The sequence below is a fragment of the Mustela nigripes genome, chromosome 1, assembly GCF_022355385.1.
Source record: "Mustela nigripes isolate SB6536 chromosome 1, MUSNIG.SB6536, whole genome shotgun sequence".
Classification (NCBI taxonomy): Eukaryota; Metazoa; Chordata; class Mammalia; order Carnivora; family Mustelidae; genus Mustela; species Mustela nigripes.
The window spans coordinates 20,418,401-20,431,535 of record NC_081557.1 but is presented as its reverse complement, the minus strand read 5'-3'; the positions used below and the strand labels follow the sequence as shown (position 1 = coordinate 20,431,535).

At 46.7% G+C, this 13,135-nt stretch overlaps 1 protein-coding gene across 9 annotated transcripts in view; it reads left to right on the top strand.

Moving 5' to 3' along the window:
- The window catches only part of KIAA1549L (KIAA1549 like), a 255,597-nt gene that overhangs the window by 181,979 nt on the left and 60,483 nt on the right, over positions 1-13,135 (top strand). For 6 of the 9 annotated variants that reach the window (XM_059406186.1, XM_059406167.1, XM_059406129.1 and 3 more), the window contains 3 exons: positions 1,836-1,985; positions 5,766-5,956; positions 12,819-12,946. In XM_059406186.1, coding sequence (XP_059262169.1) covers positions 1,836-1,985; positions 5,766-5,956; positions 12,819-12,946 — 469 coding nt within the window. The remainder of the gene's footprint in view (positions 1-1,835; positions 1,986-5,765; positions 5,957-12,818; positions 12,947-13,135) is intronic. The other 3 variants (XM_059406204.1, XM_059406149.1, XM_059406139.1) reach the window with 2 other exon arrangements.

The window sequence follows — 13,135 nt, the reverse complement described above, 5'->3', positions numbered from 1 at the left end:
CAGAGCCTTGGCCCAGCGGCCATCGAACACCGATTCAGCAGCTCCACTGAAGCGTGGCTGGGAGCCCGTCCACCCTGCACAGCTGCCACACCTCTGGTGACTGGGAGCAGAGTGGAATCTGGAAATTCTGAAGGCTACTCTTCCAGTCACATAGCTCCCTTCATGAGGGAAGGGAGGAAAATAATATTTCCTCTCTGAGGAAAATATGATAATCTCTAATGCCTGATGTTTCAATAACGCCCCACCATTTGCCAGCTTCTTCTGGGTCTGTCATCTCGTTAGCTCATCACGGCAGCCCGATAAGATTGGTTGCAGTTGGTCCAGGTTTTATTATTTTCATATTACTGTTGAGAAACCCGAAGGAAAAGAGCAACTGTGGGAATGTGTCCAAAGTAACCTAACTAGCGGCAGAGGAACGACTGTGGCTCAGACCTGTGTGTTTGGGCTCTATCCCCGTTTTACACCTTCCTGAACCCTGAGATTTGGCAGGTAAACTCCTCTTTCAGCACAGAACTTCTGACTCTCTCCACCTGTGCAGGAATGAAATGGCAAAAGGAATTCCATTCTGTTGGAATGAATGTCACGGAGATGGTCCTTCCAGGAGTCATGCCTGCCTAGTCCTTTCTGGATGGTCGCACCTCGCTTGGGCAAAGGAAGTCAAATGGATTTTGTTGTTTATTAAACTAATTCACCTGTTACAACGCTGCAGTTTGATCAGACATTCTGTCTATGAAAGAGCCAAACTCCAAAAGAATGTTGTTCTGTTTCTGTCGCCCCAAAGGCACCCGCTTTCCAGAAGCAGCACTGTGTTGGCAATGGTCCAAGCAATGAGACATGAAACCCTTCCAAGAAGGGGTATTTGATTCCCATCTTAGCTTAGTTACAAACTGAGCCTTTCAGACATAACAGTAATTACCAGAATCTAATTGCAGCCGAGCCCAGGAATGCAAAACCTGCCACACAGAGGTTGTAAATGCCAACTTTGTGTTACAGATTAAGCCCGAATTTTATTAATTTGCCAAGGTGAGGTGGGCAGCCCATGATTTCAGCACAGCTTCTGGCTGGAAAGCTGTTGGAAGCTGGAAGAGATTCATGTTTGTGGGTTTTCGTCGCCCCTTCCATGTTCCTACCTGGGGCGTGGTGCTTGAAGAGATGCTTGGCGGATGTTGACAACCAAGCCAATTTACGTTCTGGCTTCACTTGCGGGTGGCGCGCTGGTTGCTTTCTCCCTTGATGAGGCAGGGCTGAGCGCTTTGATTTGCAAAGCCCTTTTATCCCAGGAAGCCAGCGGGGTGGAACTGCCTCTTTCTTACTGCAGTCCTTCTGCTCTTGCAACCCAGGGACACTGCAGTGTTTGAGAGGACAGAGCCGCCTGCATCACTCCTCGCCACCCGTGTGTGTGAACAGAATTCACTTAATGCCAAGGGACAGGGCGGGATGAAAAAGTTTGCCTTTGTGACCAATCCAGAGAGCGGGAGGATGGCCTCCTCGTCTCCAGGGACATCCCTGCGTCTTTAGAATGCAGGCTGCGGTGTCCCACGACATTCCCGGGGATCCCTGCTGAGACTCTGTAATAGACTTGAGAGGCTAAGCAGAGGTGAGTGAGTGCGCATACGCGCCTGTCCTGGGAGCCAAGGCTGGTGCGTGCACGCCACCGCCCTTCTGCAGAGACAAGATACCATAAACGGAACGCTGTTAACCTTGGTGGTCAGCTGGGCTTCTGCAGGTTGAATGCTGAGAAGATGATAAATGCCTGAGGGCCAGGCATCAGGGTTTTTGTGACATTCTTTTTTCCCGGTTCATTTCTCTTTACTCTTTGTTCATTGGATTCACAGCCTTTGCCCAGTGGTTCCCTTCATGTAATTGATGAGAACATGGCTCCCTGGAACAGGCAGCCTTACGGGAAAGTAGTTAGGGCCACATCCAGATGCAGGATGGAGCTTGGAGGGCCCGCAATGGTTGGCATGACCATCTGCTCGGGACAGGTCAGTCACCCCCTAAAGACGCCCGGCTGTTTCCTCTCTTTCACATACTCTCTGTGTGACCTGTACTTAACCTCTTTGTGCCTCAGTTTTCCCATCTGTGAAATGGGGGATGATAACAGTATTTACTTATAGGTTGTTGGAAAGATTAACTGAGCTATGAAAGTTACTTTGAGCTGTGCCTCACATAAATATTACCTACAAGTTGGTCTTTATTTTTTTAATTTAAAATCAATTAACATATGGTGTATTATTAGTCTCAGAAGTACAGTTCAGTGATTCATCAGTTGTATATAACCCCCAGTGCTCATCACATCACATGCCCTCCTTAATTCCCATCACCCAGTTACCCCATCCCTCACCCACCTCCCCTCCAACAATGCTGTTTGTTTCCTGTGATTAAGAGTCTCTTATAGTTTGTCTCTCTCCCTCTGGTTTCATCTTATTTTTTTTTTCTTTCCTTCCCTCTTGTTCATCTGTTTTGTTTCTTAAATTCCATGTATGAGTGAAATCATACGATATTTGTCTTTCTCTGACTGACCTGTTGTGCTTAGCATAATACCCTGTAGTTCCAACCATGTCATTGCAAATGGCAAGGTTTCATTCTTTTTGGTGGCTCAGTAATATTACATTATATATATATATGAACCACATCTTCTGTATCCGTTCATCTATTGGTTGGCCTTTATTATTATACATGCTTTTTTCTTAAAAGGTCAGGATAACATGTCTACCTTTGAAATTGTTGGGGATCATTTTGATCTGATAATTTTACAAAACTCATTGAAGCAACTGTAGATACTTGATGATATCTCAATGGTGTCAGAGGTCACTAGTGTGCGTCCAAGGGCAATTAACAAATCATAGGTGATTTTTCAAATTGAAGGTTGAAAGACCATTACCCACCAGTCAGAAGAGTAAGGGACTAGTCTTGAGTCTCTCACCACTTAGCTGTGTGATCTTTGGAAAGTCACTGAAACTCTCTGAGCTTTTGTGTTCTTACCTGTAAAATGAAGACTGTGATGTTTGCCCTGCTTCCCCCACAGGGTGGTTGTGAGCATGAAATGAGGTGTCAATGTTTTGCAAGCTATAAGTATTGAACATATGTGAGAACTGTTATTATTAACGTAATTAACAGTAGGCCACCCTTGACCTTGTCATTCTTTAATGTTTCTCTTTCTGCTCACTCATTGTCAACGCAGTCCCCTAAAGTATCTAGCAGATAACTTCAACCCAAGGTAAAGGGTGAGGGGCCAAATACAGGGAGAGTGGGGGCAAGAGGGAGAAGGCCAGAGCCAGCTTGTTGTTCTCTAGGTTCCTCGGCAATCTTAGCCATCATTAGAGACTCTCAATTCCTTGCCCAGGCCAGGAGTCTCAGCACGGGAGCCAAGCCAAATACAGTAGCAGATGCCCAACCAAGATGGCGGGCTTCAGAAGGAGAGCAGAGGCCACAGGAAGAATCACTAGGCAGTGGTTAGATGTTCTGGTTCTGTGTCACACAGAACTGGATGCAAATCTCGACCTCACCAAAGACCAGCCGCATGGTCTGGGGACGTGGCTTACGCTCTCCACATCTCAGTTTCTTTATCTTTAAAGTGGGGACTCATCATAAGAATACCCACCTCCTTGAACCACGGTGGGCATGAGGTGTGATAATTGATGTCACGCACTCGGCACTCTACCAGTAGTATCAAAGCCTCCTTGAGGGTGGGGGCCCGCTCTTACTCATCTTCATATCTCCAGCATCAGGCACAGTCCCTGGCACAGGCCAGTGCCCATGAACTACAGTCAGCACTACATTAAATAGGGTCATGGAGGCATGGGAGTACTACGGAAAAGGGGCCCACAGGAAGTATGGCTGAGCGGGTGGGTCGTGCCAGGCTGGGTGGGGTCCGAATGCCTTGCTGAAGGGTTTGAATGCTGTGAAATAATTTTAATGGGGGAATGACATGACCTGAGTGGTTTTCAGAGAAATAGCTTTAGAAGCTTGTCAAGGGTGAGCCTAGAAAAGACCTGAATGGAAGCAACAAGACGGAGCCAGGAGACAATAAAACAGTGGACCTGGGGAGGAAAGGTCAGCTTCTAGAAACATTTCCGTCGAATCCCCTTGGTGACCGTCGATTGGAAGAGCAGGCGATCCAGCAGTCTAGGAGCATGACTAGGCGGTTCAAAGGCTCATTCTGTTTCATGTGGCCCCACTGGAGGGAGGGAAACGAACCGACAAACATTATTTCAGAAGCGCGTTGCCAGATCCTGGCACAAAATGTCCGGGGTCACCATCTGGGTCAGGGTGTGTGTCTCAGTGCAGAGGGAAGGCTGGGCACATTCCCCACAGGGAGTTTCCCTGGGAATTGGGGGAACGGTGGTCCATGGCCGAGCTACAGACAGCCTGACGTAAGGAAGCCTTGCTGGATTTAGCAATAAAACTCCCTCCTGTCCTGAGATGCGGTAGGAGGATTCGACACGTTGGGCCACAGCCCTAGACCATTCCGTGTAGCCGGATGCTCCTCGTTACATTTCTTAGCTAAATTCACTGCTGAAGGCGGGTGTCCTCACCATGTCAGGTTCTAAGGGAACCCACGTGGTGGAGATTGAGTTTCATCTCCAGATTTTCTTGAAGAGAATCACAGATTTCTATTTCCCCTGGCCTGTGATTTAATAGGAAGGTGAACAATATTAACTAATACCGACTAAGAACTTCACCTGGGACAGGCAGGTCACTAAATGATGAACATGCATTTACTACTCAATCCACGCAGCGTGTCTTTGAGGGTGATTAAATCACTTTCACATACTTATACATTTAATCCTATTTACCCTACTATGATCTCCATTTCACAGATGAGGAAACCAACGTGCCGAGAATTTCAATGTCTTACCCGAGGTCACCTAGCTAATACATGGGGGAACCAGGAGTGGAACCCAGGTAGCCTGTTTCAGAGCTGGTACTCCCCACCACCCCACTGTCCTGCCCTGAATCACTGTTGTGCTGTTCTGGGATGGAAAACAGAACAGAGACACTCTCAGGAATTGTTTAAACACGCCTCTTGGTTTTTTATTGCCCCACTAATAGACGTCTGTTGGGTTTTGTTCACAGCTGCCCTATTCACTTGGGATTTCAGACATTGTGCAATAAAAGCCTTGCTAATTACCCAGTAATGAATCATAGGAGAGCCGTAGGTCTGGAGTCGAGTGATTCCACAAATCCCATTTTATTATTAATGATGGTCTTCACATGTGGAAGCACATTTCTTTCTCTCTGTTTTCAGAGCCTCTATTCCCCTTTAAGACTGAGGGGTGGTGTAGGTAAAGCCCAGGTGATGGTGTTCATTTCTCAGATGAGAAAACTGAGGTTCAGCTTTGAATCCACCTGGCAAAGTCACACGCCTCTTACTACGCATAAAGCCGTGTGAAAGCGGAGTTCAGGGATGACAGGACGTTCCAAGACAGATCACGTATCAATTAAGAGTCGCTCGTGAGCAGTATCTAGTGACTTCAGATTGGTGGTTTAAGATTCTTGAGAGAAGTCTGTTCTCACACACATACTGAGGTCTTGCTTATAGTCATCATTTTTCCAAGTAAGTCTTGTCTAGGGAGATTCTGTAGCTGGGTGAAATGAGCACGGATTCTGATTTTGCAGACAGGAATTACGGGGGAGATTTGAGTTCACGGTTGTTCATCAGAAAGCTAAGTGTGGTCCTGTCTCATGCACTCTCTTCTCTTAAAGCCATCATTTCGAGTCACGCTCACAAATCTGACCACAGATCCATTTCCTCTTTGCAGCCTGTGCAAGGCTTTGATTATGCCAAGCAGCACCTGGGCCAGCAAGGGGCAGATGAGGAGGTCGTCCCTGTGACTCAGGAAACGGTGGTCCTCCCACTCCCTGTTAGAGATCCTCCTGCCTCTCAGGAAAGAGACATCGTCCAGGACGGAAGCACCATCAAGACGGCCAAGTCCACCGAAACCAGAAAGAGGTAGGCATGGGACCGACTTCTGCCTCCCCCACCCCCAGCAAAGGGAATCATTGATGGTGAGAGCAGCTGAAGCCCGTGAGTTAATACTACTTTTCTCTTCAAAAATTCCCCTTCATAAATGAAACAAGATGGGATCAGGAGGGAGACAAACCATTAAAGACTCTTAATCTCACACAAAAAACTGAGGGTTGTTGGGAGTGGGGGGTAGGGAGAGGGTGGCTGGGTGATGGACGCTGGGGAGGGTATGTGCTATGGTGAGTGCTGCCAAGTGTGCAAGCCTGATGATTCACGGACCTGTATCCCTGAGGCAAATAATACGTTATAGGATAATAAAAAAAAGAAAATTCCCCCTCATGCTTGTTTTGAATGTTTGAGAAGGAGACTAAGAGCGATGACAAGGATCATAACACTGGCTTCTCACGAGCCATGCTTTGTGAGGTTTTATGTCACTGATCAGCCACAACAGCAGAGTTTCAGCTTTCATATGTATTACAACGAATTGGACACTGGTGTCGCACTTGTATTTTTAAACTTGTCTTAGAAACAGTGCCCTTGATTCAGTAGAATTGGATTTTTTATCTGGCCATTTTTCAAGAGTTCGTGGTTTGAGCTTGAAAACGAGGGAGCACCTGGGTGGCTTAGTTGTTTAAGCATCTGTCTCTTGGTTTCAGCTCAGATCATGATTGTGAGGTCATGGGATTAGGGTTATGAGATTGAGCCCTGTATTGGGCTCCACATTCGGTGGAAAGTCTGCTTGAGATTATCTCTCTCCCTCTCCCTCTGCCCATCCCCTGCTAAAATAAATAGATAAACTTTTTTTTTTTTTAATTTTAGGAGTTTTACCATTAGCAGAGCACTTTGATATGCATTGGAAAGGCTACAGAAAGGTTTGCAATTGAGTCCTGACCCCAAGGATCTCATGACAGAGGGATAGAGAGAGAAATATCTGGAAACCAAGCATGACATATGAGTGCTCATAGGGGAGTCTAAACGAAGTGCTGTGGAAAGAGAGGAGAAAGAGCTTAATTCTGATAAGGTAAAGGTGGTGGAGGAGCTTGTGTTCTACCTGGGCCTCAGGGGGTGAGTGGAGTGTCAACAGCTAGGGAGAGAGAAAGGCGTCCAGTCCAAAGGAGCTGGGAAAAAAGAGGGACCAGCACACATTCAGGCACTGGTGAATGTCCCTAGGGTTTATAGTTCACAGTGTTGGGGTGCAGTGGAGGATGAAACCAGATGGATGGAAATTGTGGAGGGGCTCGATGGCCACGCTCAGGAGTTTGACCTATATTCTCTGGGCAGTGGGAAACCACTGAAAGTTCTTCTGCAAGACAGTGACATCCAGCTTGTATTTTAGAAAGACTACTCCAGTAGCAGTGTGGATGATAGATGGGAGAGGTTAGGCTAGAGGCCAGGAGACTGGCTGTAAGGACTTTACAATAGTCTTATAAAGAGGTAATGAACTCTCTATGGCAAGCCCTGTTGGCTGGCCAAATCAACTCCCATTGCCAAGTCCCTTCTCTCCTTTGCCTGAGACCACAGTGGAGGCTGGGAGAGCTACATCACCCCTGCCTCCTTCCTACTCTCCCTCCCTTCACCTAACAGATATTTGCTGAATGCTCTTCCCTGGGGATACTGCAGTGAACAAGACACAGTTCCTACTCTCATGGTGCTTACAATCTGGTGGGGAGAGCTAGGAAATAAAAAAATGGAGAAATAGATGCACAGTAAATTGGGTGGTGATGGGTATGGAGAAGAAAACCACAACATGGTAAGAGGATAGAGCAATGGAAGGGGGCGGGGCATGATGCTATTTTAGCCCGGAAGTCAAGGAAAGATTTTCTGGCTAAGTAACACTTGAGAAAGCCCTGAATGAAATGATGTGTAAGCCTCAAGGCTATCTTGGACAAAGATATTTTGAGCAGATGGAACAGGATGTGCAAAGCCCTGAGGAGGAAATCTCTTCATGTGCTTGAAGAAGAGCCAGAAGGCCAAGGAGGCCGAAGTGAACGAGGGAGGAAGTGGTGACAGATGGGTCAGAGAAGTTGCCTGAAGTTGAACATGTCAAGCTCTACAGACCAAAGTCTGGACTTGGTATTTTATTGTGAGGGAAGATCAGAAGTCATTGGAGGTTTTGAGAAGAACAGTGACATGCTGTGACATACAGTTGTAAAGCCTCACTCTGGCTGTTGTGTGGACAACCGATGGTAGAGAGACGGAGTGGAAGCAGAGAGGTAATCAGGAGGCTGTTACTATAGTCCCGGTGAGACATGGAGGTGTGGGCCAAGGCGCGGTGCTGTGAGAAGTGATGGGATTCTAGACACGTTTTTGAAGAGCTCACAAGACTTGCTTTGCTGATAGACTGCTGTGAGGAATGGAAATAGAGAGGGACACATTTGCTACAGGTTGTGTTGGAGAGGATCAGAAGAGAAGAAATCTGTAGGAGATGATCACAAGTTTGGATGTGGACACAGTAAGTTTCACATGCCTCTAAGACATCCAAGTGGAAGTCCTCAGAACTCAACTAGCTGAATGAATGTGCAGTTCGGAGGAGGGGTCCAGAGTAGAAATATAAATGGAGGAGTTGTCAGCATTTAGTTGTTTAAAGCTATGACACTGAACAAAGTTACCTAGGAGAGTATATAGGTAGAGAAGAGATCCAAGACCTGACCCCTGGAACATTGCCATGATTAGAGGTCTAGATGATGAAGAATCAGCATAGGTGACTGAAAAGCATTGGAAAAAAAGTCATGGGGAGGACAAAGCAAGAATGGATTCCAAGAAGCCAAGAGAAAGGAGTTCTATGAAGGGGGATGGAAGAATTGTCTGTGTCAAATACACAAATTTTGCACTGGAGTCATGCAACAAGGCTCTGTGTTTTTCCCTCCAGGAGTTCTTGGTACCTCAGAAAGATCTAGAGAGAAACAGCAGGTAGGATTCCAGCTTGGGTAGGAACGAAGGTTGAAGAGATATGGATTAGCTCTCTATTGCTCTGCCACAGATTCCTCCAAAGCTTAGCAGCTCAAAACAACCACGATTTCTTCAGCTCTTGATTTTTGTGGGTTGGCAGTTTTGGCTGAGCTCAGGTAGGTGGTGGTTCTGGGCTGAGCCAGGCTTGGTTGATCTAGCTGGGCTCACTCATGAATCTGTAGTCAGGCAGTAGGTTAGCCAGGTTGGCCCGGTAACTGGGGCTCCCTGCCACATGGTCTCCCATTTTCTAGCAGGTTCACTTTGGCTTTCTCACAGGGTGCTTACAGGGTGCTAAGGGCAGCAAGAAAACAAACTTCCAAATGCGGGCACGTCTCAAATCTTTGCCAGTGTCATGTTTGCTACTGTCCTTTTGGCCAAAGTAAGACACATGTCTAGTCCAGAGTTAATATGGGAGGAGACCACCAAAGCTTGGTTACGGGGAGGTGGGAATAAATCAGAATCACAACTACAACGGTCTGCCCCAGCACGAAGAATTGAAACATATGGCAAAGCAATAGATGAATTATCTGAATTGACTGGCAAATAGAATTGCTTACAGTAATTATTCTCATTATGATCTTTGCCAAATACAATAAAGGCATGGTAACAACTTATTTATCACCTACCAGAGGACCCTGAAAAGAAATACATAGAATTACTGAAATTAGGATATTAACACAGCACTGCTGGGAAGAATAAAAATTCCTTTTTTACTCATTCTAGCTGAGTGATTTAAGTTGTATAAAAATTTATTTAAAAAAAATTTTTTTAGAACAAGCATTTCTTCTTGAATTAGCAAGGAGTCTACTTTTGGTAATCAAGTTCAATTACTTACCCTGGGAATTTTATTAAGAAATAATAGCTTAGGGGCGCCTGGGTGGCTCAGTGGGTTAAAGCCTCTGCCTTTGGCTCAGGTCATGATCTCAGGGTCCTGGGTTCGAACTCCACATCGGGCTCTCTGCTCAGCGGGGAGCCTGCTTCTTCCTCTCTCTCTCTCTCTCTCTGCCTGCCTCTCTGTCTACTTGTGATCTTTCTGTCAAATAAATAAATAAATAAAATCTTTAATAAAAGAAATAATAGCTTATGAAACAAATATAGATAAAGAAAACAATGTCTACACCACTGAATGATTTCTACGTTTGCTTCATAACATTACTGTAAAAATAGAATTTTGCTAAGGTCTAGCTCTCTCATTGCCAAAGCTATTCGAGAAAGCTCACCTCTGTTCAAGTTCAGCTGACCATGGGAGTCATTAGGGAAAGAAACAAAGATGCTAAAACCAACAGCAAACTCATCATGCATTTATTTTTCTGGCTTTCCATCTTGCCAATCAGTTCCCTCGCTCCTGCTGGTTGAGGACCACATGCCCTCTCAGAATGGGTCTGTTAGGTGATCCAGAAAGTTTCACAAGTGAAAAACAGGAGAAACCAGAAATTTGATGGTCGCTAAAATATCTCGATTTTGAAATCTATTTTTAAAACTGGTTTAAAACTGAAATCTGAGCATTTAGCCACTTGCAAACAGTCAAGCATTGCAGGCCCTGTCCCTCTAGCCAAGGCTGTTGGTGATGCTATTTTGTTGGTCTGTGGCCAGGATCAATGGGTGAGGATCAACCTCGTAGGGACGGCCATTCAATTTGGTGATTGACCATAACTGTTCAGCAACTGATTGATTAATCCTCCTCACCCCTTCATCCAACCTCTACGTACACCCATATCCCCAGAAGGGGGCCTACTGAGTTCAACAGCCTAAAACTATAGCCTCACAGGTGGCCCTTTCTTGCTTTCAGAAACATCTTTGCTACTGTCCTGTGAGTGGACATGGACACATACAAATTTCACTTTCTGTTTTTGACCAGATGTTGATGGCCCCATGTAGACATAAGATTATAAGCTGACGAAAGAGTAAAGCAGAGGTATAGTTTCTCTCCAGGAATGTGCTCATTCATGCCTTTCCCTGGAGTGAAAGGAACAGCCAGAAAATCATTTCAGGATCAAATAAAGAAAGATATGCAAATGCTACAAATACCATTAAGTATTTTGTGAACATAAAATAGGTTACAAGAAGCCTTTCCTCTTTCTTCCTCTCTGGACCTCAGTGAGAGTCTTGCTGTCCCAATAAAGCCAGTTGGAAGAGGAGGTGCCATTCTGAAAACAATCCCAGGGCTTATGTGTTCTCTGTGGACGTGTCTGTGTATATCTAGGACTCAGTGATCAAAGAGCTATTGGGTAAATAATGTATATTTAATAAATGAATACCTTATCCATACTTTCCCAAGCTGTATTGTTCATATTACTGTCTTGTGGTAAAAGAGATCTGGGGCCAAATAAACCCAGAAATGCTGGGTTAAACCAAAGGAGAGGAGTCTCTTTACAGAACTGATCAGAGCCTTTGATATGCTGAAGTGCATTAGGTCACCCAAAGAAGGAAGATAATAAACAAGACTTCCTAAACTTATACTGGCCTGAAGCACGTCAGCCAGGACCATCTCATTTGGCTCTGTTGTTCTGTGGAACCCCTGGGCAGATGTGGCCTCATCCCGTGGATGGGAGCCGGCCCTTTCACTGGTGGTGGTTTTGGGGTTCTGAAATTCCCAGAGGATGGGGAGAGAAGGGGGAGGGGAAGAAAGAGGAGCAATCACTTTAGAAGCTGCTTACTTACTGGTCAAGGGGCTCCATGTCATTCCAGCCCATCTTCCATCGTAGGGGCTGGATACCTTTATGTTCTGAATTCAGACCATCAACGGTAGAAGAATAAGGGGTTCGATGAGGCCTCTGGATACCTGCCTCTGACTGTCTCCACAGAAGGGAAGGCAGTTGGTGTTTATGACAATCTGAGGCCTAAGGAAGCACGAACCGCAGCAGCCGCTCCAAAAGCTCATTTCCCAGAGAGTCCCAGAAGACCAGAAAGGGCCCCAAGAGAAGGGAAGGCAGCCCCTGGCTTGCCCCAGGGCTCTAACCGTATGTTTTAGGAGACTGTGAAGGAGAGGGGCTCTGGCATGTGGGGAGAGCCCCTACCTGCAGGGGGAGCCCTGGTTTCCAGGACGGATCTGCTGCTTCCTAGCTTAGCCGGGGACAAAACCGCCCACCGCCAGTGTCACATCCTTCACTTGCGGAAACAAGGGTGACAATCACCAGACCAGTGGTTTGTCCCTACGATTCATGAAGAGTTCTGAAACCATTTGTGTAGCCCTTGGCACCCAGCTGGTGCTTCCGATGGGGAGCTCTTGGAGAACACGGAGGGGGCGTCTTTGTGTCTCTGTATACCAGGACACGTGGCTTGACACCCGGCAGAGCTGGTGCCCACGAAGCACCTCCTGAAGGGCCAAGCAGCTCAGATTGGTTTGCCCGTTAACACAGTTATAAAGCATGTGTGTGCCCACACGTGGCCGTGTGGGAGGCAAAGTGATAAACGCAGTGACGCGGTGACTTCAACTTTAGTGGTCAAGGTCTACTCCATAAAGGGAATCGCCAAAGAGAACCTTGTGTCTTGTGCATGTGCCCGCAGATGCCCCCTGAATCCAGCGCTCTCCAACCCTCTTCAGAGCACTGTGTTTTAAAAAGGGGGCATGCTTCCAAACACCATCACCACCGCTTCCACAGTCACTGGGAGTTAATGGAGCAGAGATGGGACCTGAGGGCCACGCTCGCTGAACTTCTCTGCAGAGCTAAGCACTCCCTGTAAACAGCAGACTTCCCCATGGCCACACGCTTACCCCATGAGGTAGTGTGGGGCTAGTTTTGTTTTGGTTTTTGCTGTTTTCTTTTCCTGTATCATTTCTTCTTTGTGGATAAAGCCAGAATGAAAGGCGACAGACATAAACCGCAAATAAAATAACCTTGAGAGGAGGCTCTGGAGTCGGAACTTACCATCTTCCTGTTGCTATGGTTACTTCCAGCAGGTCGCCCAGTGAGAATGGCTCTGTCATCAGCAACGAATCAGGGAAGCCCAGCTCAGGGAGGCGCTCGCCCCAGAATGTCATGGCACAGCAGAAAGTGACAAAGGAGGAGGCACGGAAGAGAAATGGTGAGAAGCCTTCCTTGCCAACACCAGCCCCGAGCCCCTCCCCCACACACACACACACATAGGAGCCCACGCTCACTTGCACCCTAGGTTCTCCTCTCTGGTGAACCCCAGAAAAGTCAGGAGACTGACCCCCCCTTCTCTGAATTATTCTCTTGTGCCCTCTGCTCCCTGACCTTATGGAATTGCCCA